Source organism: Drosophila biarmipes, chromosome 3R (genome assembly GCF_025231255.1).
Source record: "Drosophila biarmipes strain raj3 chromosome 3R, RU_DBia_V1.1, whole genome shotgun sequence".
Taxonomy (NCBI): Eukaryota; Metazoa; Arthropoda; class Insecta; order Diptera; family Drosophilidae; genus Drosophila; species Drosophila biarmipes.
In genome coordinates, this window is record NC_066616.1 from 19,224,235 (window position 1) to 19,251,472 (window position 27,238).

The window sequence follows — 27,238 nt, forward strand, 5'->3', positions numbered from 1 at the left end:
CGTGGAAGTCGGTGGAACCAGGGGACACTGAAGCGCAGTCTCAGAAGTCGATGAAATATTGGGAGGAGAGTGACCTTCCCAGAAAAACGCCCCTCAAAGAGTCCCAAAACCTAGTCTTCGCTTGGGATAAACATGTAACAGTCCAAACTTTTGTAATAGAACACACGGATTATCATATTTTTGGCAAGGCATAGAAAATAACAAAATAAAACTGAAGACGTAATTCAAACTTAAGTTTTCTATATTATCTTTGAGGCAACAAATAAATGTATTTTGTTATTTTTATTGGCTTGAGAAATTTAATTTTATAAGTGTTTATTGTTTGTGGCTAACTGGGGTTTAGTGGATAACAAAAATTGTTAGGTAAATATTCCTTTGACTGCCACTTTAATCTTTAAATTTTTTCCAACTGATTCTATGTTATAATTATTATCAGTGATGGCAAGAAAATTATTATTTTACATGCTTAATCACTTTTACAAAACAAATAGTAAATTATGTATTTTTCTCAATGAGTGATTCATAGATTAGTTATATTACTTGGTAGCGGAGCAAATAAAGTGAGAACCAGCCGTCCATATAAAACTGCCGCCTCAGCGTTATCAGCTTAACTCTTGGCGAGAGACCAGAAGGGGTTAACATTTTACTACAACCATTAGACCGCCGAACAGGTGTGCCAGCCAGGTGTTGGAGGCTGATAAGAGGTATCGCTAATCGGTGCCACTTAAAATGCCCACAGAACCGCTGGCGATGGGCCAACACAGTGGGTAACCACTGTAGCCCTGGCAACTAATAACCGATTCCATTGACATTTGGCTGCAACTCCACCTTGCGATAATTCAAATTGGGATTATCAGGAAAAACCAGCAGCCAACACTCCACTTGCCAACGGCTAATCATCGGTGTATGAGTATTTTTACGGCCGGCCCACAGATAAGATTAACCGGAATTGGGCACTCGATGTAGTTCAATCCCTGCGCCAAATGGTCAGTTGCCTTTTGGCCATATTAGCCAGCAGTTCGTGGAATTCCCTCTCAGACCGGGAAAATGTCAAACCTCCAATGGTTCCTGGCGCTCGGCGTCCTTTCTTGTGCGGTTCTCAATCCTCAAGGTAAAAAGAAAAAAAATCAAGAGAGAGCGCAAAAAAACAAATAGTCGGGGGAAATCATGAGCGATTTCCGGTAATTGAATTAAAGCCACGATTAATCGGGTGTGAGGCCATCGAAAGGGCAGCCGACCAAATTGGTGGACAAATATATCGTGGGCGTTCGGCAGTCATAACATTAAAGAACCGCGGAGTAATTAATGCAAACGCAATCAAGGTCAAGTACTTTGCCCTATTGACCCCACCGCCGCGCCATAAAAGGGACTCTCACGAATGTCCAGGTTCCAAGGTCCTTGGCGGTTTGAGAAATTGTTTTGCCGGCCACGGAAAATGGAAATTAAAGTGGCCCAGCGTCGGGCGAAATTCAGCTCCTCTTCTGTGTGTGCTATTGTTATTGTTATTACCATTTTTCGCGTTGTTCTTGCTGCGTTGATAGTGTTTTGTATGGAAATTCTTTCCTTGCCGCAACTTCATCCGGAAGTCGTTGGCGTATACGTAATAAATTGCGGCCCCGACACGTTGCGTGCCAGAAGAAGCTTTGCGGTCGGTTGTTAGAAGGATGGGTCTGCCCTTTGTAGGGCTAATAATCAGCTGGTCAGGCAGATAGAGGGCGTGGCCGGCCGAGATTGACTAGGATGTTCAATTAATTGGTAATTTATCGTCTAAGAATTATAAAAAAGGGGGTAGCAAATAAAAACCATCTAAAAATGGTACTTTTTAAATATAAAACATAATATACTTCGTAATTTCAAAGCAAAAACTAAATAACAAAATCAACCTATGCAATTAAAAATTGGTAACATACATTTTTAATGTTTTTGAATTTTGCATTTGATAAGAGCAACATTATTTAAGAGTAAAATAATATGATAGTTTAATTAAATGAATATTTTCCTATTTCCTAAATTATTAGTATTTCCAATACTTTTTTTTCCATTTAATGAGTTTAAAAGTTATAAAATTATTTATAAAACAGCTTTGAAAGTATTTTCTTATGAATAGTTCGTTAGAAACAGGATTATTTATAGGTATAACCATTTTATCCAAGAATTTTATTTTATTATTAGTAACGCTTATCTTGAAAAGTTTCAAGGTGCGGTGGACTAGGGATCTTACAATTAAATTTAGCTCCCAGAAATAATTGAAAATGTGGCCAATCGAGTGTGGGAACTGGAGCCTGCCTGAATAATTAAGGGCGGCTCGAGGGGGGCCCGAAATTGAGGCCCGAAACTGGGTCGACTCGACACATCCGAGTGTGGTCACAGGCACCGGAGAGACGTAAATTTTTAACCAACCAGGCAGGCGTTTCGTCCGATTCCGAATCCCAGCCCGTGCCCTAACCCGTTTGCTTAACCCATTGCAGGCGGCGGCGGCGCGTTGGCCGTATTTTGGCCATGTGAAAGCGCGGAGGACTGCACAGCTGACGGTTCGAGCTGCGACTTGGCCAGCGGGCAGTGCGAGTGCTCCACATTCGACTCGGTGCTCGCGGATAACTTCACCCAATGCCTGGCGACGTCCCTCATTGGTGAAACGTGCGACGACAGCGTCCAGTGCAATCTTATGCCAACGGGGGCCAGTTGTAAAGCCGGGGTCTGCGATTGCGCCGATGGCCAGAACTATCTGCGTGGCAAGTGTCGCCCACTGAACGGACTCGGCGAGTCCTGCGAAACGGTGAGTTCGGAATGAACCTTATATTGTATCCCATTAATTCCAATACATATCCCTTGGACAGGACTTGGACTGCTATTTTGGCTACGATCGTGCGTCTGTGAGTTGTCAGCAAAACGTGTGCGGCTGTGCAAATGGCTATTATAATAGATATGGAAACATCTGCCGTCGAAAATCAATGGGTGAGCAATCCAAAAGATAATCGTAAGCCTATCACTTAGTGCTTGGCAAAGCGCCACCTGAAATCAGAAAGCATTCGGTGTTGGGCTCAGATAAGATACAAAAAACAGCTGAAAGGGGCGTTATCTCAATGTTATGTTAACGTTTGTTATTAAGTTAAATTGTTTTTCGACGAAATTCAGTTATTTTAGGGTTCATACTAAATATTATAGTTAATTTGGCCGGTCGATTCCCATCATTCTCAGGGGCTTCTGACCGGATTTCCAATTGAATCCTTTGAATACTTTCTCTAATAATTAATCAATAGCTCGGAAAGTAAATTTTATTTTACAGTTTCAACTTTCTCCGACACATAACAAATAGAACCTTAACTTGATATTGAGAAATTGGCACTAAATGTACTTTTTGTCAGGGTTATTTTTGAAACTTGACTTTTAACAACTAAGTTTTTAAGCATTTATTTTTAAATTAATTAATTAATTAATTTTTAATTAATTAATTTCAATAACTTGAAAACATAATAGTTTATTTGAAAATAAAATTAACCCTTCAGTAATTGACCTTAAAATTTGCAGAAGAAAACGATGCCTGCGTCGTTAACGAGGACTGTGATGCACTGGACGCCGCTGCCGAGTGCGTGGGGCTAGTATGCACCTATGTGGACGAGATCACAACGACTCCCGGGCCCGGGACGGAGGACACGGAGACCACCAATCCGGAGGATGATTCAACAACGGCGGAGGCGATCACCGAGACCGTCGAGCCGGACCAGGAGCCGACCTTCAGGAGCCACCGGCAGCTAACCAAGGCCTTTGTACACGCCCCCCCGCCCACTCACAGCGATGCCGCCGCCCAGGTGTCCTTCGCCCAGCTCACCAATGGCGACATCGAGCCACTCATCTCCCCGCGATCCCACGAGATCGCCGTCCAGACGAGCATCGAGAAGTACGAGCTGAGGGAGGTGGGCCGCAGTGTCCGGAATGCGGCCACCGCCACCACAGCCACCGCCTCCACGAGCACCAGTAGCCGGCGCACCTCCAGCCGCAACCAGAGCCGCGCCCTCAACCAACGCCGCCGATTGCCCACCCTCTTCCGCTTTGATGACGAGGACATCAAGACCTACTCCACGTTGGGATCTAGCCGCGACGAAGACGACGCCGATGAGAAGAAATGTGAGTTCAGTTCCCTTTCTACTTTAAAGAAATTGTTTAAAAATTTAAAAAAAATGTATTTTGTATTATATATTTTTGTAATAATTTTGATTAAATTCTATGTTCTTATTCAGATGGCAGCAGCTGTACGGATAATGGAAAGACATGTTCGGGTCTGCCGCACTCGATTTGCACAAAAAATATTTGCCTTTGTCGCCAGGGCTATTATGCCCGCAATGGAAAATGTTTTGCAGGTGAGTGAAAAATAATATCTAGTTAATAAGCGTATAAAAAATTATAATTTCTATTCTAGAACTGGGAGAAATCGCAGAGAGCACGGACGAGTGCGAGTATGAGTTCGACGATCTGTCGAAAACTTGCGTATGCCAAAAGAACTATTTTTACGAGAGGGACTTGCGGAATTGCAGGAAACGTGAGTGTATCCTTTAGCTTCATCCTGTGAATCTATTCAACCTGCTCCTTATAAAACAGCCATCCAATATCACCTATCCTGCACATCGAACAGCCAATGCAGCCCGTTCGGCGCCTCTTATTGCCATCCGGAGATCCCCAGGCGGTGCACCTGCGAGGAGTACGCCCTGTACGATGCCATCAAGCAGCTCTGCGAGTACAGACAGGGTCTGGGCGCCGAGTGCGAGTCGAATGATGGCTGTCCCGTGGACCACACCGTCTGCACCAATCGCCGGTGCGTCTGTGCGGACAACTACTTTGAGAAGGACGAAGTCTGTGTGCGGGGCATCGGAGCCGACTGCTCGGTGGAGGATGACTGCATAGCCGAGGACACCAGCTGCCAGGAGAAGGACGATGAGGAGCAGTCACGCACCTGCCAGTGCCGAAAGGGATATGTGCACTTCAAGGATCAGTGCCTCAAGGAAGGTGCGTATGGTCTACAGGAATATTTAGGGGAATTAAGTGATAAAGAAACCTATAAACCTATTTCAAAGTTCGTGATCAATACTTTATAATATCATTACTTTTTCAACAGCTGAGGAGCTGGAGGACGAGTGCGTGGAGGACGAGCAGTGCAAACCTCTCCTGGCCAGTTGCAATTCGGAGGGCAAGTGTGGTTGCACCGATGAGCAGCACGAGAAGAACGGAGTCTGCGAGACAAAGCGCGGTTGGTGATCCCTTTGGATTTGCAATTTAGAAATCTCTTAAATATTATTTTTTAATCCCACAGAGCTTGGAGAATCCTGCACGAAAGCCACCGAGTGCTATATAGAGAAGGATCCCGAGAATGTCGAGTGCCGCAACTCCGTGTGTCAATGCAAATTCGGCTATTCGGCGAACTCCGAGCAAAAGCAGTGCATACGCGTGATGCCCAATAAGAAAAGTGAGTAAATATGCCAAAAATATTGAAGTTAAAAATTAAATTAGTAGCTTGAGTAAGCGAAGAAATAATATAGTAAAATAAAATTTATTAGAGATCACCAATTTTTACTGCATATTTAAAACAAAAATTCCTTCATTTTTTAAGATTCGATCATTTGAACTCTTATTAAAGTTTTCCTTATCCCCCCATAGATTCTTCCGGAAGACCCAGTGCTCTCAAAATCATCACCTTCATGCTGATTGGCTCCGCTTTCCTGATCACCAGTGCGGCCATCAAGCAGGCCTACTACTAAGAGCAATCGTAACCCCTTTACAATCGTTGTGAGGAATGGCGAGGATAATCGTTCGAGGGACAGCGGGCGACGGCCAAGGATCCCGGGGGGGAAAAGGGGGATCTTGGGCGGACTGGAGTGGCCAGTATTAGCCAAGTTAGCGGCATGGATCCGAGTCCATGCGCCACGTGAATATAAATCAAGTAGTCCGTAAGCTGATATTTAGGAGTCGAAGCAATATTTGGAGAAGGTCCCCGCAGGGACACTCGCTTATCTAATACGGCTAACGATAACGACAAATTATCTCTAAGTTTGAAGTTAAACTGCTTGTTGATAGGCTAAGCAAACAGTTTTTAACCAAATTGTAATATACATCATAATAAACTAAGGCCAACGAAGAGTTGTATCAAATCCTGAAAATTGCGTTTACAATTTTTTATTAAAAAGTTTTCGGTTGCCTAAATACTTCTTATAAAGTTAAGGTTTTTATTTTCAAAGCAGACAGCCTTGAAAATTGTATCTGTATTTTGGGATCCCATTTGCTGTCAATTTTAGTATTTCAAAAAACATTAAACAATCAAGACATTTCAACTTCCAAATTTTATTCAGATTGTGAAATAGTATATTGTATGTTCGTATGGAGCCTTATGTAAACGGATTTTTTAGCTACTTGATGGAAAATGAGCTACAATGTGAAGACGTCGAGATGGAGGACGCACTGCGTCAGGGGGCACAGAGCTGGAATGCCCTAAGCTGCAAGGAAAAGAGTCGTTATCGGTCAAAAGTAAGATAAAAATAACTAACTTATAAAGAGATTGAGTAAACTTACCTGTAATGGCAAACCTAATTCATGTAGAACAGGAAACGCAAATCCCACAACCGCCATCGTGGGCGTCAACCGGAGAAATTTAAGAGTTGCCCCAAGAGCCCATGTGCCAGAAGTAGTCTCGGGATGCAGGCATCTTGCCGGAAAACCATCTCCAGGAATAGATATGGCCTAAGGAAGTGCATCCCCCGACGATCAAGGCGTTCTTGCTTATTAAAGAGAGGAACTGAAGAAGTAAGTCCCCCAATATTCATTTAATTTTATTATTTATTTTGAATACCAAAACTAAAATTATAATGGGTGAAATCCATTAGCTTATCAACAAAAATTTCTATTCTGAATATTTTCCTTTATACACAAAAAGTTCACTTCGTTAAAATACATTTTCCCGCAAAAAAATTATTAATTTAAAAAAAATATAATTTATTTAATTTTTTCTATTTAGAAATTATAGTGTAGTCCATACCTAGTATTTTAAAATAGTATAATGTCCTATCAAACTATTACCTTATTACCAAATGATAAAAAGTATATATACTATTTATGGGTTATGCTAGTTTTGTTTAGAAATTATATATTTTAAGCCTTAACAAAGGATCATATTTCTTTGTGTGTACAATATAATCTTATTACTCATACTCTTCATACTCCTATAAGCTTTAAAATTGGTTATATTATTTATTGCTATCAGTCAAAAAAATTGTTAATTGTAATTTTGGTAGTCTTGTTTTTAATTTGTCCTTGGGGTTTTGTTTTGGTTTCTTTTTTCAAATTGGCTATCAGTGAATTACAGACATCGCGCAATTTCATTATCAAATTTCGGTTGCCCATTAAAGAGTCAAGTAGTAGCCAGGTCAAAATCCTAGGTACATATTTTTTGATTTATTCTTTTGAAATAAATCCGATTTTTGGTGACTTGGTGTTACCTATCCCATCGCCTGGGAATATTCTGTCAAAGAGTTGCATATTTTCTGAACTCTAGAAACTACTTTGCACTCTGATCCAAGACAGCAGGACAACAGTGTCAAGTTATTCTGGGGGAAATTTCAAAGTACAAATAGGTGAAGTCTAGATTTTCTGAACTCTAGAAACTACTTTGCACTCTGATCCAAGACAGCAGGACAACAGTGTCAAGTTATTCTGGGGGAAATTTCAAAGTACAAATAGGTCAAGTCTAGTTTGTCGTGAGAGTGGAATTGCCTGTAAATTTCAAGTCTCAAAATGTCCCACACTTGCCCGGTCCCTACTAATAAGGACTCCAATGCCTTGACCATGTAAGTTTCAAACGAATCTTTTTACGTGCATAAAGTACAAAGACTTGGTCATAAGTAGTACCAAATCAGCAAATTCGGACGACACCAAGATCGCGATGTGCGCCACCTTGGAGCTGGACAACTGTCGGGCTGAGAACTACCAGCTGAAGAAGAAGCTGATCGAGTACGAGGCCACCATCCGCAGTCTCGAGCAGCTGGTGTCCACCATTGCCGAGAAACAGCACCAGATCCTCAGCGAGGTGGTGGAGTTGCGCAAGGAGAGTCGCGCCGCTTCGTTGGAAAACACTGTCCAGGAGGAAGATACTTTGGGTGGTGACTCGTCTGGCACCCTCCAGGACGATGACGTCGCCGATGAGGATGGCTACAGTCCGGACTCCGAATCGGAGGCCAACGATACCCAGTCGCCGGCCCTCTCTGCCAACTCCTCGTTGGCTTCGCTGGCTTCCTTGTGCTTTTCATCAACCAGCTCGTTGGCCACATCCTTGGCCGATGCCAGCTCAGATTCCGAGTATGAACCGAATCTGTTTAATGCATTGGATTTGTCAGATCAATCCGAGGATAATGCGGAAGCCGATTCGCTTTCGATCACACCTGATCCAGAGATTTCGCCGCTACAGGATTACTCCTCTGAGTCCGAAGGCGAACCATAAGCTCTGTTGCTAATGTATTTGCACATAACTTCTGAATTACAGAATTATATGTTGTGTTGAACAAAGCTGAGCTCTGGTATTATTTATAATTCAGGGAAACCAAAAACAATCTTAAAACCCATTTTTAATTGTTTTTTATAATAGAATATATATAATAATATATGGGAATATATATATATATTATAATATAATAGAAAAGTTACTTGACTTATACAAAATGGTAGATAAAAGAATAGTTAATATATTCGTGATACATTTTATACAATTTATTAATTGCTTATCCCGCAAATTAGAATATGGTTAATATGTCTTAAAATTAGTTAACTCTAATATCGAGGACATTTTCATTGTGCCTAAGTACAATGCCGATCTTTCAGTTGCACCCAGAAATCTGGCGGCGAAATTATTAGACCGTTGAGGTTCTGGGAGAGATCGGGCAGTCGATCCTCGGGGCCCAGGACGAAGTCAAAGTGCTGGCACATGGTGGCCGTCATCAGGAAGAGCATGTTCCGGGCGAAGGTCTCACCGGCGCAAAGCCTTTTTCCCGCTCCGAAGGGCAGAGAGACATCCAGCTTCAGGCTGAGCTTGCCCTGCGAGTCGAGGAATCTCTCCGGCCGGAACTGCTCCGGATCAGACCAGACGCGAGAGTCCGAGTGGAAGGCATACAGGCTGGGCAACACAATAGTATCCTAGATAAGGAAATCCCAAAGTTAGTGTTTTATAAATTACTAAGCTTAAAAGAACAACGCACCTTGGGTATCTTGTAGCCCATCAACTCGGTGTCCTCCAGAGCTTTGTGCGGCACGTCCGAGGGCACCAGCGTTTCGATGCGCAGACCCTCGCGAACAGTGGCCTCCGTGAAGGGCAGGTTCTTGCGATCCTCCAGCGTGGGCAGTCTTCCGCATCCCACCACCTCGTGGATTTCGGCCTGCATCCTTCGCAGAACAGCCGGATACAACATGAGATACTGAATGAGTAGCGACAGCTGGGTGCCGATGGCAGTGAAGGCCGGAAAGGAGAAGTCCACCAGGCCCATGATGAACTGAGCCCTGTTGAAACCATAGCCGGGACATCGGCGCATCTCTGCTATGTAGACGTCCATGAAGTTGCGCTCCACACCGTCCTCATAGCTATCCAAATATCGATCCACAAAGTCGGCAAAGAACTTGTGCACAAACAGATTGGATTCATTCAACTTATTATAGCCACTCCACTCGGGCCAAAAGTGTCGGATCCAGGGAAGGATGCTCAACATCCTGCCGTAGTCGTCCGCATTCCTCTGAAACTGCATGCCCATCTTACAGAGCTGCACCAATCTGGCCATTTCCTCGCGGCTCTGGCACTCATTGTACAAGATGTGAAAGTGGCAGTTGGCCGAGAAGGGGTTAAAGAGCAGTGGGAGGAGCACGCGGTACCCGCCGGGTTTCACCATTTCGTGCTCATGCGGGTACTTTGGACCGTTGCGAATCATGTCCAGCATGTCGGTCAACTGCTCCTGGATGACCAGTTCGAGTTGTTCGAAGCGTCGTCCGAAGCCAAAGTCTCTCAGGTAGCGCAGGATAAAGCGACGCTGCTCCTTCCACAGGGGTCCGTCCTGAAAGAAGATTCCTGGAGAGAGGCAAAAGAAATTTAACTAAGTATTTATTAACAAGAAAGGTCAGTAGGGCTTATCAGTCAAGGTGGTCAAAATTGTTATCATCTTTTATTGTTGATTAAGTTTATGATGATGATCGAAGAACATTTTTAAAATTAATTTAAAATGAATCAATACATACCAATTATTTTTAAGGATCATACTATAAATATGTCCTTTACAATGTCGCAATGCTAAAAGCCTTCTATTTAAAAATATATTTGAAAGTTGTTATCTATTCTATTTAAAAATATCATAAGGATTTATGCTATCTTTGTATTTTAAAAGTATGAATACTGATAATAGTTTATATTTTTGTTCTAAGCCACTTAAACATAAATATAAGATAACTTAATCTAAAAACGATCTTCAAGAATCCAAACCAAATAAGTTTACTTTCTTTGACTGAAGTGCAGCCTGTGCTAATCGGTTTGAGGCGATAAGAGTGTTTTGTTCGCCAGCTGCGACAATTAATTCACGATTGACCCCAATACTAAACAACGCCATTAAAAGTGTCCACGATCAGAGGCCGATAGATTAGACTCACCTCGGACATCTTGGCCGGGATCTCGCATGGCGGCCACGTAAAGTTTGGGACGTCCGTCGAACACCTTGTTGTTGAGGATCTGACGCACTCCCTCCGAGCTGTGGACCACAGCCACCGGAAAAGGACCGACATACAGCCCGATGATATCCGATTTATACCAACGGCTGAGTGTGAGGGCTGCCTTGTGCAAGTACTTGAAGTTAATGATCAGCATGAAGAGGTAGCTGCCGAACATCGGTATCCTCGGAGGACCTGGGAATAATCCAATTAGCTTCGGCACGCCTAGGCCTCGATTCCAAGCCAAAACGAACCGGGAGGAAAGCCGCAGGGTCGACCAACTGCATATCGATACGCGAGGAAGAGGAACACCGCGGTGCAGACCGCCAGGAGAATCGCCGTGACCATCTTCGAGTCCCGACAGAAACTGAACCCAGAGCTTCCGCGCTGCTGCGCTTTTGTAGCCCCGATAAGTCACTCACACTTTCGACGGACAATGGCAATTAAGCAGCGCCAATCTATATGGATCGGCGTTTATTCATAGATCGGTTAGCCGGTGGCACTCTGTCTCACTTATGACTTTTCTGATTTCTCGATTAACACCGGCCGCCAAGACAAAAGCTCGAAAATTGCATGTACTGAATAAAATCTTTTAAAAATAACTTTCTTCGGCCCATTTTCCTTTGTTTTTGGAAAGAGTTTGTGTAATATCTCTTGTGATTCACATTTTCTCTGACAACCAAATAAAACATTTCTTGGGATGTTTAATGATTTTTTATCCTGCACACAAACTTAAACCTTAAACTGAACTGCGTTATAGGTATTGTAAATATTTCAGGTACCCACTGAAAAATATCTTAATAAATATCTTTTTTTTGTACTATTATTACTTATATTTTGTATTATCTTGTTTAGCAAGTATTTCTTTCGAGTATTTAAAACCGATTAATCAAATCGACAGATTACATGTACAATATAGACATGGGTTCAAGAACATATAAATTATTAAGACGCCAAATTTAAAAATTACAAAAATAAATTGTTAAAAAAATTAATTGTTGTTGAAAATTAATGTTCATTAGATACATTTTCAAATTATAGTTCGCTGTAAGTGGCTTTATTTAGTTGTAAGCTACTTTATACATGTATGCAAAGCTGCTTGTGTTTTGAATAACATCTAAATAATATTTAATTTCTTTTAAATAGTAAAAGAATGACAGAAAATATTTTTCCTATCTTTTCTTCTCCTTATCGTAGAGAAGGGGTAATTAATTACGACAGATTTTGAAAAATTAAAGGCTGTGTTTAATACGCTAAAAATAACTGCAGTACTTCGGATAACACAGCTAAACTGTTAAGCTTAAATAGCAATTAGAATTAACTATGCTATTACTTCGTCGCCAACTATTGAAGTGCTATAATGGCAATGGGGCTTCACCAGGCCAATCGGAAGTCAATTCTGACTCGTCGGCGAGGTGAGATCAATTATGGACTTCGACTTAGCGCTCTCCTTGGGTGGCGTAGGGGAAGCAAGTGAATCCGTAGAGATTTCCATTGCCAGCGAGACGAGCTGTCGCCACTGGGTTACGTCGATATTCAGGCTTTGAAGATGCTGACAAAGGGAGTTCAGTCCTTCCACATCGGTTGCCTTCAGATCAAAGGGTATCAACTGGTCGCCATTATCTTCACGCAGTACAGTGACACCTTTCACACGTGCCGGCAACGCTTGCTGATTTATAAATGTCCCTGTCGCCTTCGAAAGCGTGTGAATGCTATAAAATGAAACAAAAGAACATTGCTTTTATTATTTCGTATATGATGAACCATGTGGGTCGCTTTTTTAATTTTTTCGTGTGGGAAAACGTGCGCATAAGAAATTGAGCAAATGTTTGATGTACATATGTGGGTTTGGCAAAATTGGTAAAGTACTAAAAAAGGTTAACTGTTCAGTCTTCGTGGGTTAAATGGTTTTTAAATTATTTTCGTATACCATTTTCCTAATACTTTAGACACCAGTATTCAAAACGGACAAAATAATAGACACAGACTAAAAATGGATAAAAGAATAACTAGTACTGGTTTATACATTATTGAAATTGCAGTTGGAACAGATGTACGACAGTTGATATAACAACCACATACATAGAGTGAAACTATTAGCTCTACAAAATTAAATTTTTAAAGAATCTAAAATTCCTGAGTGCTGACCTTTCCATGATTTCGTTTTTGCGCTGCCTTTCCAACATTTTCAGCCGTTTTATCTGTTCCTTCTTCACCAAATTCCTTTGCTTGGTGGCCTCCAGTTTCTGGGAAAGGTCCTCCAAGAAGGAGGCTCGCTTTTCCATCTCCTCGCGGCGCTGAATTTTAACCCTTTCTAACTTTCCCACTTTCTGTTGGTGGCGAACAACTGCCTCCTTGGCATCCACTAAGAAATTCAATTAAAAACAATAAATTTAATTAGGAAAACTTAATAATTATTTTTGCAACTCACGCAACTTGCTGTTGAATCTGGAGACTTTCTTGATGACGCTCGCCTCACGGGCCTCCATGCGAATTTGTTTTTCGTACATGGCCCTCACCCGCTTTTCGTAAGCCGATTCAGGCACAATTATAGCCATATTTTTGCTTAGTTTGTTCGGATTTCTTAAATTCTTTAAAAATTCAGCGCCTTTTCGCTTTCCAGACGCTTGTTTTTTGCCCTTCCAGTTGGAGATGATACATTTGCTAGAGATGACACTTTTATAGGTTGGCAGAGTTGCCAGACCAGCAGAACACCATTTTCGCCCTATCGATTGGTGATAGCGATGTATTTTTTTAAAAGACGCATCTCTGAGAGCGGGCAAGCAATTAGGAAATTTTAAACATTTTTGTGTAAATTCCTCTGAAGTTATATGATTTAAGGTTTTAAAGCTTTGCAAGGCGAAATCTCTGCTAATGTTGTTTTAATAAAACACATATTAAGCCTTTAGAATTGTAATTTGTTTTTTATATTAAAAATTTTAAAAATAACTTTGTTTAAATTTTTTAAATTCATATAATATTTAAAATAAAAATATTGACCTGTTCATAAAAAAACTATCACGATATAAATATTTTTGTCAAACATATCGATATATTCATATTGTTAACTCATTGCACATCTCTAAGAGCCGGCAAGCAAAAAAATTGCAAGTCAAATTGTCAAAGGAAAAAAAGCTAGAGAGCGGCGTTTTCTGCAACGATTTGCTGAATTAGTGAATTAATTAATTAATGCGTTTGCTTTTTGGTTTAAAGGCAATTCGCACGCAACTCGCCCGCACTTACAGCAGCAGCCGCTTTGGAAAGGTGAGCAGACAAACAGGTACAAAATGTGCAAAAACATTTGCAAAAGAAGAAAACTCGAACAAAGGTTCTATAAATAGAGCATATAGAATTTGCATAATGCTTCGAGTTATAGATATACTCCAGTTCTGTTTTATATCTTTTGTGGCCTTGGCGGATAAGAAACTCCTTCGTTTGTATATTTTTTGGAAACCCCGCGAATCGGTCAACGACCCACTTGTTGTTCTTGCCGCGCCGAACTCAAGGTCACGATGGCATTTATGTATGATTTAAAGACAATTTGTTGGGTCGGTGCTTATAAAGATTATTGGAACTTAATAATTTATAAATATATATATTTATATATATAAAAATAAAAGTATAAACCATTTTTTATTTTATAATTTTTAATATATAATTAATATGTTTAGGCAATTCAAAAAATAATCGGGTATTATATATGCCTGGTTAAATACAATTTGATTATAAAAAGATTTTTATCAGGGAATCGCATAGAGTATAATGCAAATCAATTAACGTTAGATTAATATTGTAATTATCTCCTAAAGCTATCAAAAAAGTATTATAATGAATTGCTGTTCCCCTACAAGTTACCATTACTATTCTACAGTACCCAGCCACCCAACGAATAACTCCTTCATTAGCTCAGCTGGCCCCACCCTTTACACTCAACCCAGTTCTTATCTCACCTCCTTAGCTCTCGTGATTTATGGGTGGCTGCATCAATTGACCGCCTGTGTGGTGCAAAGTAGTCGACTGATAAGCAAGTGGGGCACTTGGAGGGTAGTAAACCCCAGATTAGCAACGATAAGATTGTAAACAGAGGCTTATCGCCGGGATTGGTCTGGCATTCACTTCTACCTCAAAATCCAAATCTCTTCTCATTCGCAATCATCTTCTGTTCCAGATGGCCACGGACGTGAAGTTCAACGCCTCGCTGAGCTGCAGCGATCCGCAGTCACATCCGGTCCTGATCATCGGCCAGCTGCGTCATCTCAATCTGCTGAAGTTCACCCACCTGGAGAACAAGCTTAGTCCGCGCGTCACCGAGGAGACCTTCCTGAATGCTGTGGCCTGCCTGCATCCGGCGCCCACGGACAAGGTTTCCCTTTATCTCGATGTGGCCACTGTGGCCGCCCTGCCTTTGAAAGCATCGCGGCATAATACCGCCTCCCGGGCCCATGCCATCACCCGACTGGTGAAGAACCATGTTCTCAACGTTTCCGAGGAGAGTGTGGTGCTGGTCTGCGAGCGTGAGAACCTGTTCGCCAGTGCCTGTGCTGTGGTCCGGGCTTTTCCCCTCTATTCCCGTAAGACGGGCAATCTACTGGCAGCAAACCAATCCAAGGCACAATTCGGATGTGGAGATCAGGCCGATGGCAACAAGGATGCCGGCCGCAACGTGGTGAACGTAGAGTTTCTGCTAATCAACAAAGATGGTGGTATTGAGTGCGAACCCTTGACTGAAGACGAGCTCAAATGCCTGAATGAAACCACCCGGGCCATCCGACTGACTGCTCGCATTGTGGACATGCCCTGCAATGAGATGAACGTGGACCACTTTATCCAGGCGGTCGAGGACGTGGGCAGGGAGTTGTGCATCACGCCGCAAGTAATCCGCGGTGAGGAGCTGCGCGAGCGCGGCTTTGGCGGCATCTACGGCGTGGGCAAGGCGGCAGCTGTGCCACCTGCCCTCGTGGTGCTCTCCCACGAGCCAAAGGGCGCCCAGGAGACCATTGCCCTGGTCGGCAAGGGTATCGTCTACGACACTGGTGGCCTGAGCATCAAGGCCAAGACCGGCATGCCCGGAATGAAGCGCGATTGCGGAGGAGCGGCTGCGATTCTCGGCGCCTTTTATGCAGCTGTCCAGTGCGGTTTCAAGGACAACCTGCATGCCGTTTTCTGCTTGGCCGAGAACTCCGTGGGTCCAAATGCAACTCGGTGGGTTTTGGATTTAGATAATCTTAAATATGTGTAAAGGCTTTTATTTAAATCAATGTTTCCTATGTTGTAAATTATTTTATAGAACTGTTTATCCAGTATTTTAAAAGTTCAGTTGTAATAGATTGACTAATTTGTGTCCCTTTTTTTGTAGTCCCGATGACATACACACTCTTTACTCCGGCCGCACAGTGGAGATCAACAACACGGACGCTGAGGGCCGCCTGGTGCTCGCCGATGGCGTTTGCTTTGCTAACAAGGATCTGAAGGCCAATATCATTCTCGACATGGCTACACTAACTGGAGCTCAGGTGAGAGATACTGATAACCCCTTAAAGATTGCCTCTTGCGATAAGAAGAGTCTACTCAACACGTGATTAGTGAGTAAATTCCCTGTTTAATCAGCTGAATCAAATAGATTTTTACGTAGCAATTTTTCTGAATGAATATATGATATAATAGGTTTTACAATGAACCGAACTTGGGAATAATTTAGGAATAACATTTAGGTTTAGGTCATAAAACTATATAGTGGTTTCTACTTACTCCATATGTCAGTTTCATCGAATGGCCTTTTTTCCCCCAAAGCTTCAATTATTTAGGAACTTTTGGTATCCTTTTAATCGCATTAAAGGCCCCCAGATTGAATGCACATTTCTGGCACTAATGCAGCTAGCAAATTATTTTGCCGGTGTCCAAGGTAATTTCGGTTTCGAGAGATCTTTGCGCCAGGTAACCAAAGGGCGTGGTTGGGAGGGCGATGGCCTTGGATGTACTGGGTGTGCTGCCTTGTTATGCGAGAATTTATGCCACGCTTTATAAAAGTCACGAGGTTAATTGGAAAAATAAATTGCAAATTTGGTTTTCGCTGGAAACTTGGAGGAATAGCAGCGGCAGCATTGGCAGACCAACAACAGCAAAGGATTCGTCGTTTGTGGTCGCTTTTGGGTTGCATTGGGGTGGTGGGTGGTGTGCCAGTGGGCGGTGTGGGGTGGGTGTGTGGGGCGGTGGGGTTTTCGATTTCCACTGCAGCGAAAAAGGGAGAGAAAAAGTGGGAGCAACTGAGTAGCTGCGGCGATGGCGCACAATTACCATAAATCTTGACTGCAATTTGCTTAAAATATGATGCCAATTTACGTTATTTGTGGTTCGATGGGAAATAAATCGAAACTGGTCAGAGGGGCGTGGCATCCATCCCATTTTCCTGCCCCATTCCGCACTCCCCGCTCTCCATCCAAACGCATTGTTCGCAGGGAAATTCCTTGGTTACCCAGCCTAAAAAAGGCCACCACTAGCACTATGGCCCTTCTAAAATTTTGCACATTTTGTTCAGCATTCTCGTTTTTGGCGCTTGTTGTGCTTAATTTCATTACACCCAGACACACACCTAGACGGGATGCAATAATATTAATTGCCAGCATTGGGGCAAACTGCCACTGCAAGAAGAAAAAGCAGGCAACCGGCACTTTTTCGCTTTTACATTTTATGTTCCTGCTGCTTGTTACACCTTTTGCCGTTGTTTTCTGTTGTTTGCAGCGGCTACTGGACACTGGAAAAAATGTATTGTAAAATCCTTTAAATTTGTAAAGTACTGCCAGACATTTATCCAGATTTATGTTACGATGTTTCGGCCATTTTATTAAAATATTTGAGGTTCGGTATAGAAAAATTAATATCTTAGTGATGTAAAACTATTATTAAAATATATTTAATTTATCCTTAAATTAGGCATAGGATAGTATTATAGATCAGTCTATAAACAATACATTAATTTTTAAATTTGATAGAATATTAAAGTTTCTTGAAAAATTTAGAAAATAATTTCTATTAGAAGGACAATTGCAAAATTGAATCCGTTTATTGTAAATACATTTGTATTGAGGAACATTCCTTTTGCTGTTGGTATTTTTACTGCTACAACCTAATTACTTATATTTTTCCCAGTGCAGTGCTGCTGCTGTTGCTTTTGGCACTGCTGTTAGTGCTTTTGTTGCCGCTCCCGGTGCCGCCGCTGCCTTCATTTGTCCAGCTGCAGTTGAACACGCGCCTCGGAGTCCTTGCCTCTTGTTTTGGGTGTTGCTCGTGCTAAATAACCTTGCACCTTTTTATTGCCAGCCGCGTCGGAAGCTCGCAATTTTCGTGCACCCCAGCTCCGCGCCCCAAACCCCCCCTTGTCCTTGCCCTAACATTGTTAGTTGCTGCACAGTTTTATTGCTGGCATTTTGTTGATTGTTGCTTGTTTTCTATCAAACCCTCCCCGGTGAGTGCGAAAGCCACCCGCTCTTAAATATATATCCGCCCAGTGGCAGATCCTTGAATATTTCATTTGCGATGCCTCACACACACACACTACATCGAATATCTCTCTTTATTCTCGTTCCAGGGCGTAGCAACAGGCAAATATCATGGTGCCGTATTGACAAACTCGGAGACATGGGAGGCAAAGTCGTTGCAGGCCGGACGCAAATCCGGCGATTTATTGGCCTCCATAATTTATTGCCCCGAATTGCACTTCTCCGAATTCGCCTCGGCCATTGCTGATATGAAGAACTCGGTGGCGGTGAGTACTTTTCTTGCCCCATTAAAAATAGCTCTGAAAACTTTATCCTGCGTTCAAAACAAAAATTGAAAGACGCGCTCCATGCCATTGGAATTTATTCATTTTAATTTTCAGCTTTGAGTACACCCAGAAAAAAGTGGGAAAATGTGTTTCAGCAGGACCTGGAACTTTGATTGGTTTATTTTATATTTAAAAAATAATTAATATATAAAATTATTCTCAGAGTACAACGATAAAAAATATCGTGGATGTTCAGTATAAACTTCAGTTCTATTTATAAACTTTTACCTTAGCTTATGAACTATAATTTATGCAAAGTTTTTGCAAAGTTTAACCTACTTGGTTACCTTTTTGGGGCTACCTTGATATCAGTTTAAATGCCTTTTTCCTGTCCATTCTCCATCGAACTATCTGCGGCCTGCCATCTCATCCTCGTCACTCCGGCTACTTCCTGAATCCTTCTTTGGGCATTTCCTAGATTAACGGCGGTCTTCCTCCAAATCAATCCCCAAAAGTACCTTAATTTATGCACTATCGAAGACACCCGTGCGCTGTGAACTTTTTCGGCTGCCCGCATCCATTCGATGGAGAGCGAGTGACTTTGAGAAAGTTTTAATCAAGTTTCGGTGTAACTTTATTCATTTGTTTTCAATTCATTTTCATTTTGCGAGATTCCCCCACATCCCATCCATCCACTGCCTTTTGCACTCTCCAGAGATATTTTACACACATTTTTAATTAACTTTATCGCTTGCACTCAATGTTGTTCTTTTGTCTTACACTCGACCGCACCGTTGCGGAAAAATGATGAACGTCATGTTTGGTTTAAAGATTGATTAGTATTACTCTGATTTATGCCACAGACACACAGACACACACACACCCTAGACACACTAGACACACCGACCCATGTGGCATTCGCATGTATCAAAAACTTTGGCGTTCAATCTACGCCACCAGCCACTTTCGCAGCCATTAGAAAGGCCAGCCAGGGAGGAGGTGTTCCTGGGATGGCACTAGGTGAGCCATAAACCCATCTCTGGGCTCTGGGCACTGGGCACTGGGCACTGGCCACCGGAGCGAGAGACGTCGTAGCCGGGGGCTCCCTTCCTCGATTCGGTTCAGTTTGGTTCGGTTCCAGTTCCTGCCACAACAGCCAACCAAATCGAGTTACCTTATTGTACGTCGCAAGCGCCTCGGATCAATGGTCATTCATCATTGTCACGCCGTGGGCTGTGGGCGGTGGGCGGTGGGCGGTCTGGGTGGGTGGTTGGAGTTCGGAGTTTGTGCTGGAGGAGAGGTGCCGGCGGTGGGCGGAGGACTGACTGGCTGGTGCGTAGATGCCGGGCAGGTCAAGTGGCGTGGCAATTTTGGCTACCTGCCGATCGGCCACCCAGCAATCCTTCGATAAGTACACGTTGCGAAAATAAAACCTAAAATAATATAAAAATACGTCTTTTAGCCTCACAGATTTGTGCAGAAGTTAGCTCCATATTATAAAGTAACACAAATTTAATTTATTTGAACTTTTTATATCTTCTCTCCTTTTATTGTATAAACTTTAAGATCTCTTCATATTTTTGTAAGTTTTATCGTCAATACGTACATGTTTTAAATAGATTGGGATAAAAATAAATAATAAGAAATTTAAATTAATTTATTATACCGATCAATTTTCAATTTAGTTTAGTAAACATTTTTTATTTAACCTTTTATAGCTAATTTTTAAGATTCTTTCCCCTTGAAAGTTGTCCGTTTGATTTCTCGCCAGTCTCTCCTATCTCGTCGCTCGAAAAAAATGGGAATCAAGTCAAAATATCACACCATTGCAGGTTGGCCCTGCCATGCCTTGCCACACACACAGCATACACTACACCACCACACACCACCGCTTAACCCCTTGACGCCCCTGCTGCAGTTGATGTGACAGCGCCGCGCACTTTGTCAATGGGGTCTGTGATAAAGTGTTTTAAATTCCAAATGCATTCAACGTTAAATGCGAAAAAGGTGAAATACCTGCCCGCCCACCAGCCATTACGACCCATCACCATCACCGCCGCATTTTTTCTGGCTTTGAGGTGAATTCCCACGCGCTGCGTTTAAATTACATGAGCTAGCTTTTTTCGCCATGGAGCACCTACCCACCTTGCCATCTGTATTTTTTTTATTGTCTTTCGGGTGTCTTTTTCCCCTAGTTTGCCACTAAATGGAGGGATTATGAGTGTTGTTAGCGGTCGCCAGGGCGCTTTGTTGGCCGCTGGCTTTGGCTTTCGTTCTGCGGCCCCATTCAACTCATTTTGGCAAGCATGAGCCAGCAGCTGGCCAGGTGATGATCCCCATGCCCATGTCCCCGTGGTCCTTAAATAACCGATTCGCATTTGTTTCCCACGCCCCCGTCCACTTGTGATCCCCTGGCGCGTGGTGATATCTGGATATCTGCGGCTGTTGGCTGTCAGGGGCGATGTCCTCGATTACATGCTGCGTATTCGAGAATTAAGCGAAACCATTTAAGCCGATAATTAGGAGGTTTTCCTTTTTCGGACCGGACTGCAGAAATCGATGATAGCGATTCGGATTTGTTGGGCGACCGCCTTTGAATACCCAGCTATGTGGTGGTTTATCTGCGGTTTGGCTTTGTCAAATTCTAGGGATTTTGGTAAGGGGAAAGCATTCAAAGGTATACAAAGCAAATATGTCAAAGAACTATTTATTTTATAAATAATATATTATATTTAGGTATTTAGATTTTTATTAAATTGTAAATATAGGAAATGAAGTAGGGAGCTGAATTAAGTTAGGAAAAGCACGAAGAGAATTTTATAAATTTTCCATTTGCTTGATAGGGAATTTTAAAATTCATTAAATTCGTAACTTCTGATGGGAAGGGGAAAAGTACAAATTAATTAGTTTGGGATATTTAGATATAGATTAAAATATTATATTTCCTATAAAAAAGACGTAGTTAAAATGAGTAAGCTGAAAAAAGTAAGGAAAAAAACCGAAGGAACTTTATTAATTTTCCATGAACCTAAACGTGCGCAGTTTCAAGTGCGTCAGCAACTGCTCATTAAATTTCAATATTCTGCGAATCACTTTCCGCTCGCCTTTAACCTTTAGGCCTTTTCGCTTTTTAAAACCGAATTCCCTCTTCCAGGCCGCTAAGCAGAACCAAACAAAAAGTGAGGGAAATAAAAATAATATTATCCCGAAATTCGACAACTTTATGACGGCGCGAGACTGTCCGACCTAGAAACCATCCATCCATTCATTGAACTGGCTTCTTCCGAGTAAATCAGACCATTATTTTCCACAGGGTGTGGAGCGGTCTCCTCTGTGTCATAAGTAAAACATAAGCAACACGGCGGCGGGACAATAAAATTTGCTTAAACATTTCCAATTGTTTCTCAATTTCCCGAATTTGCCGGCGACGGCGCGAAGGAATCTAAGTCGAAAGTTACTCGACGTTTTATGACTGTGAAATTTTCCCATTGTTGGTAATTGATTTTTATGTTAAATCGTAAAAAGCTGTTCCCAGTTTCCTGCGAGGAAAGCAGGGGGTGGGACATGAATTTTAGATAAACCCATTCCGTGGCGGCAACGTGTTGCAGTCTTTTCCTTTCACCGCACACGCGGCGTATGCGTAATTGTTTTTGTTTTCTGGCCCCCGAACCCCAAAACCCCCGACTTCAGTTCATTTTTATTGGGCGTCGACATTTTAAATTCAATTGTACGGCGACTTTTTACGTGGTTTAATGAATTAAATTGAACTTTTTATGCGGCAAAGTTTTTTACGGCCGGACCTCCAGGCGCCGAGTATTTCATCGTTGTTGCGGTTATGCTTAGCCGGGGTTAAGTTTTTTGATTAAAGCCAGCCGCAGCACTTTATAAATAATGCCCAAGCTCAGTGGTTTAAATGCAGATTTCGCCAGAGAGGTCGCCATGGTGTTCTGGTGTTCCAAAGGGGGATTGAAAGTCACGTAATGATCCCCATTTCCGCTGCCTACTTGAAGGGGCGGCGATTTTGTTAACACAAATCTTTCCGCTTGTTATTCCTCGGTTTCCTCTTAACTTTCACAGCCGCCAGAGATGCTGAAGATAATTACAAAAATATAAAAAGTAAATCTAAAAAAAATACATCGAATGAGAAAGGTCTATAAAAATACATACAAGTTATACCTTTTTATGTATTTTTTTTAAGACGATCTATTACTTTATTATTGCTTTTAAAATAATTATAGATGAGGGTTTTTAAGGTCTCTAAATTACTTTCAAAATAAAAAAATAAAAAAAAAACATTAGAAAACTCCAGTGATGCCAATTCGACTTTTGACACACGCAAAAGAAACCTCCAGTGTCAAAAGTTGAATTGGCATCACTGGAGTTTTCTAATGTTTTCTTTTTCCCTCACTGAATTCCCTCTTTGTAAATATATATATATACGTTTTTTATCCGCGCTTCCCCTGCGGCGGCAAAGTTTTTAAAGTGCTGGCTGCGACATTGCGAAAATTGAATAAAAACTGTAGCCGCCTTCAGCGAAACCATTTGATGGCATCGATGGCAAATCCTTTTCACTGCTCGCTTCGATTATTGAATGAATGCGTAATTGATACTCCCAACTGGTTGCTGCCACGGGGCGTGAATCAGTCACCGATGTAATCTCCCACTGGCCCCGCCAGTCATACGATGCACGCAGTTATCGCAGATTGAATATCACTAACGGCAGCTTAAATGTGAGACAATGTCGCCGCTCGGGCTAATTTCAATTCAAGTTAATCGCAAATGAATCGCATCGTCGCAAACGCGGATGTTTAGGAGAGGCGGCTGCGGATATGGATGGTGTTAGCCTGGGATGTGTGTGGGATGGCGGGGTATATGCCACACAGGGTGGTCCGACGACGGTCACGTTCCAAACCGCAATTAGTCGGCGACCCATTGTCAAACTCTGGGGGAGATTTGGGTTTGGGGCGTGGGCTGGTGACTGGGGTGATTTGATGTCGCTTCGTTATTTACAAAAGGCCAGGAGAGATACAAACTCACATCGTCGGGCCCACAAGCCCCCGCACCCACACACACACACACACAATCAGGACCGGGCCTAATGCAATCAATGTTAATGACATTATGTTGACAAATGTTTGCCATTATTGATGAAAGGCCGACTCGATTCGACTGGTTGCTGCGACCCTGCCCGGAATCCATGTGCGTGAGTGCTCTGATCAGGCTCGACAAACGTTAAACATTTAATTAGCGCCACAGTTACAGCCAGCCCTTGTTGACCTTTCATTTTCGACAGTAATCCCAGTTCGGTGGTTTTGTTCCGGTTAAAGGTGTGCGTTGGGGCTACTTAAGATACCTTAATTGATATTCCATTTTTCGGTAATTTAATAAATATATAATCCTATGAAGATATTACAAAGAACCTTAAAAATATTTTATACAATACAATTATTTCTAATATAAGAGTGTATTAATTCAAAGAATTCAGATTAGTTTGTCTACCACTCCGAAACCATCATAATCTTTTGCTTTGCTTTAAACTGCAACAGCAACTCTGTGGCTTACCACTTCCGCTCGCCTTCGAGTAAATTGGTTCATTGGGAAACATTGCATTTGGAAAGTTTTGGTAGCACACACACTCCACACACACGCCGCCCCCCATCTCCAGGCAAATCAGACCGACGTGTAGTAGCCAAGACACGCCGGTTTTGTGCACTATCGGCCAGAGAAGCGTCGGCCGCAAGTTTCATAACAAAAGCTGGTTATTAGCTGCAAAACCGCCAAAAGCAGTGGCGGTGGTAGTGCAACGAGGAGAAATACAGTTTCGTCAGCAGCGGCAGGAACAACAGAGACTGGAACAATTGGTACACAGAGAGAAATATATTTACATCTATTATGTTTGGTTATAACTCAAGTAAATTAATTTTTGTAGAAAGTATCCTATTATTAAATAAAATACTTTTGTCTACCACTTAAATATATTTGATTTAAAAGTAATAATCCATTTTTTATAATAGCAATTTTTTTATTTTTATAGTATTTTTTAAAATTTGTCTCTAATATATCTTTAAAAAAGATTATAAAATGCATATATTTTTTAATTTATAAATCATGGGAACCAGTTTTTCAATTTTTAAAATTTGTTTTATGTGTGCGGAGGCAAACGCCGAATGCAGTCTTCAGTTTTTTGAATTCATTCTTCAAGTCTAGTTCTGGGGTTCGGGGTTTTGGGTCCTGGGCTCTGGGCTCTGTTGCTTCAATGGACTTTTGACTTCCGCTGCTCGACGAACGATGTTTGCACGAGAGTGTGTGTGTGTGATTTTCATCTTGAGGAGGAACCGAGCGCGTTGTCATGTAATTTTCACAGCACTGCAGCCCCGAGTCGTCCTATCGTCCCATAGTCCCATCGTCCTGTCCGCTCGATTCCGTGGCTCCTGCAGGAGAAGTCTGCCAGTTAACTCCTTTTTTTGGGCCAACTGTCAGCAGAGTGCTCGCATGTGTGCGCTGGTTCCTCCTTTATTTGGCTGGTCGTGCAAAGTGTACTTTATGTTTGGCATTTAAGCGTTGCAATTTCCGCTCAAGTTAGTAGAGCGACTGCTTCCGCTACGCAGCTGCCAGTGCATGGCATATAATTTAGGCATTAGCACACCCAGGCTGCCGCTGGCGAGGTGCGTTTCAAGGGTATTAAAAGGGAGCAAAATGAAAGAGAAGAAAGAAATATGTAAATTTATTGACTAAACAACGATTTTTCAGTTAGTGGGTTTACCTTTTGGTTGGTTATATGTATACCAAACTGTTGCTCTTCCTATAGCTTAAGTTACCTTGAACAAAACCCTTTTAATTAACAAAAAATCCAAATGGATAATAAAAAATAAAGATTTTAAAACCATCTATCATAATTTCTATTCATAAATGCAATCTAATTTCAGTAAATAAAATTATTTAATGTAATTAATGTTTTTATTTACATTTAGAAAAGACCAACATATTGTTCTTGAGTCACCCTCGTTTGTTCATCTATCTCTATAAATATATTTCCTTGTTGCGCTGCACCACAGGACGCTTTTTTAATAAAGCGACGCCAAGTTTTGCTTGTTGCATGCCGCACAGCACATCCACAAAATGCCCCCCATATATGTGTACATAAAGGAATACCCACATCCGAGCGTATATGTCACCATGTCTAACTGAGATTTCCCTTCCGCTTTGCAGGATCGGCAGAACGCACAATCCTCCTGCGCCGGCCTCTTCATTGCCGCCCATCTGGGCTTCGACTATCCCGGCATTTGGATGCACGTCGATATGGCCACGCCCGTGCATTGTGTAAGTGATTCGACTGGGCTCCGATCCAATTCGATTTATTTAATATGATTTCTGTTTCGTTTCAGGGGGAGCGGGCCACTGGATACGGCGTTGCCCTGCTGCTGACCCTCTTCGGTGGCCACACCGACTCCAAGCTGCTGCAATCCATCGCCCCCACCGACGAGGAGCCGCCATCCAAGCGCCTGTGCCGCGATTAACCGCATTTACAATTCTGAAATACACAAGTATCAAATTGAATTCGTTGTTTTTTTCAAGTACTTGTAGAGCTCTGGAGTTTTTCGTACTCAAATCCATTAAATAATTTTGTTTGTCATTACATTGTATAACAAAATGCAACATAACATACATTTCAACTGCCTTGTACTAGTAAAATTCAGTAACACAAACAATAAATTTTAATAAAATAAATCCAAGTTTTGGGGTCTTTAATTTTTTCACTTTTTGAAAACTGTAAAATATGCCTTATGATAATTTTTATTTCAAATTCGACTTTAATCCAAAACTAACTTTATTCCCAACCCATATAAATTAGTAGTGTTTCTTGAGCCAATTTAATTTGCAGCTTGTGTAGTTAACATGACCGTGTCCACGTGTAGTTTGCCTGCATTGTCTTTGTCATTTCGTCCTTTGGCTGTTCAATTAAGCGACACTCTGGCTGCTACTGATGGTGCTGTTGCTCCTGGTGGGGCTGCTGTTGCTGTTGCTGTCGCTCCTGGTGCTGCTGCGGTGTCGTTGCCAGGCTTCCGACATCTAAGTGGATTCATCAGCCGCGGCATGGCCATCGCCATTCTCATCATTGCCAGCGTGATCATCACCAGAGCTGGCATTCTCTTTGCCGTCGCCAGTGCAATTGTGTTGGAGGCAACCATTCCATTCCGTCTCCAGCTCTACGCCATACCATTCCGTTCCCGCCGACAATACAAATTAAATTGCAACATCATTGTGCCACGTCGTCACCGTCAGCGTTGCAATCCCATTCCATCGCATCGCAACGCCTGGCTGCCGTCTTTGTTGCCTACTTTTGTGCGCTCCAGAGCTTCACGCTCGCGAGTTTGTCAGCTGTCAGGGGGCGGAGGAGGAGCAGGAGTGTGCCGCGCCCACGACACCCGCACCACCCCCAAAAATCCACCCAGTCCACGCCCACCGACTAATGCCAATGCCGTGCACTTTTATTTGCTGAATTACCCGAACATCCGCCCGCCTCCATTTTTATTTGCTTTGTTATTCCATTTGCTTTTTTGGGGGCGGCGTCGTCCTCCTGCTCTTTTATTGTTTAATTAGCTTGAAATGCGTTTATTTTCATTCGTAAGTGCTGTAAACAAGGCGTCAGGTGGGGGCACCTATATATATCTATATATATTCCTCAGGTGATTTGTTAAACCCTGGTAATTCTTTCGCCCTTTTCCCCTCGGATATCATTTTGCTTGAGCCAGCAATTGC

General features: G+C 42.3%; 5 protein-coding genes across 7 annotated transcripts; 3 read left to right on the forward strand and 2 right to left on the reverse strand.

The window, feature by feature from the left end:
* Positions 1 to 1,016: 1,016 nt before the first annotated feature.
* On the forward strand, positions 1,017 to 6,149 carry LOC108025495 (prion-like-(Q/N-rich) domain-bearing protein 25). The gene is made up of 10 exons (XM_017096013.3): positions 1,017 to 1,111; positions 2,469 to 2,776; positions 2,838 to 2,955; positions 3,529 to 4,125; positions 4,239 to 4,358; positions 4,418 to 4,537; positions 4,597 to 5,001; positions 5,111 to 5,242; positions 5,306 to 5,458; positions 5,650 to 6,149. Exons 1-10 carry the CDS (start codon positions 1,048 to 1,050, stop codon positions 5,748 to 5,750), a joined length of 2,118 nt encoding a protein of 705 aa, XP_016951502.1. The 5' UTR covers positions 1,017 to 1,047; the 3' UTR covers positions 5,751 to 6,149.
* A 128-nt stretch (positions 6,150 to 6,277) lies between these two features.
* Positions 6,278 to 26,035, forward strand: LOC108024897 (probable aminopeptidase NPEPL1). 2 transcript variants are annotated; one of them, XM_050888410.1, is made up of 7 exons: positions 6,278 to 6,513; positions 6,586 to 6,789; positions 14,885 to 15,918; positions 16,073 to 16,229; positions 18,302 to 18,478; positions 25,688 to 25,798; positions 25,864 to 26,035. In XM_050888410.1, exons 1-7 carry the CDS (start codon positions 6,367 to 6,369, stop codon positions 25,993 to 25,995), a joined length of 1,962 nt encoding a protein of 653 aa, XP_050744367.1. In that variant the 5' UTR covers positions 6,278 to 6,366; the 3' UTR covers positions 25,996 to 26,035. The 2 variants fall into 2 exon arrangements, with proteins under 2 accessions (XP_050744367.1, XP_016950546.1); XM_017095057.2 differs by lacking the exons at positions 6,278 to 6,513; positions 6,586 to 6,789 and adding an exon at positions 13,808 to 13,980.
* On the forward strand, positions 7,540 to 8,544 carry LOC108024911 (uncharacterized). 2 transcript variants are annotated; one of them, XM_050888411.1, is made up of 2 exons: positions 7,540 to 7,829; positions 7,885 to 8,544. In XM_050888411.1, exons 1-2 carry the CDS (start codon positions 7,777 to 7,779, stop codon positions 8,477 to 8,479), a joined length of 648 nt encoding a protein of 215 aa, XP_050744368.1. In that variant the 5' UTR covers positions 7,540 to 7,776; the 3' UTR covers positions 8,480 to 8,544. The 2 variants fall into 2 exon arrangements, with proteins under 2 accessions (XP_050744368.1, XP_016950599.1); XM_017095110.3 differs by having other exon boundaries at positions 7,545 to 7,829; positions 7,888 to 8,544.
* LOC108024902 (probable cytochrome P450 304a1) lies at positions 8,640 to 11,111 on the reverse strand. The gene is made up of 4 exons (XM_017095071.3): positions 10,971 to 11,111; positions 10,660 to 10,911; positions 9,231 to 10,087; positions 8,640 to 9,168 (listed from the first exon to the last, which is right to left on the reverse strand). The coding sequence occupies exons 1-4, from the start codon at positions 11,062 to 11,064 to the stop codon at positions 8,833 to 8,835; spliced, it is 1,539 nt and encodes a 512-aa protein (XP_016950560.1). The 5' UTR covers positions 11,065 to 11,111; the 3' UTR covers positions 8,640 to 8,832.
* Positions 11,752 to 13,371, reverse strand: LOC108024908 (kinetochore protein Spc25). Its single transcript, XM_017095085.3, has 3 exons — positions 13,148 to 13,371; positions 12,865 to 13,081; positions 11,752 to 12,428 (listed from the first exon to the last, which is right to left on the reverse strand). Exons 1-3 carry the CDS (start codon positions 13,272 to 13,274, stop codon positions 12,110 to 12,112), a joined length of 663 nt encoding a protein of 220 aa, XP_016950574.1. The 5' UTR covers positions 13,275 to 13,371; the 3' UTR covers positions 11,752 to 12,109.
* Positions 26,036 to 27,238: the final 1,203 nt, after the last annotated feature.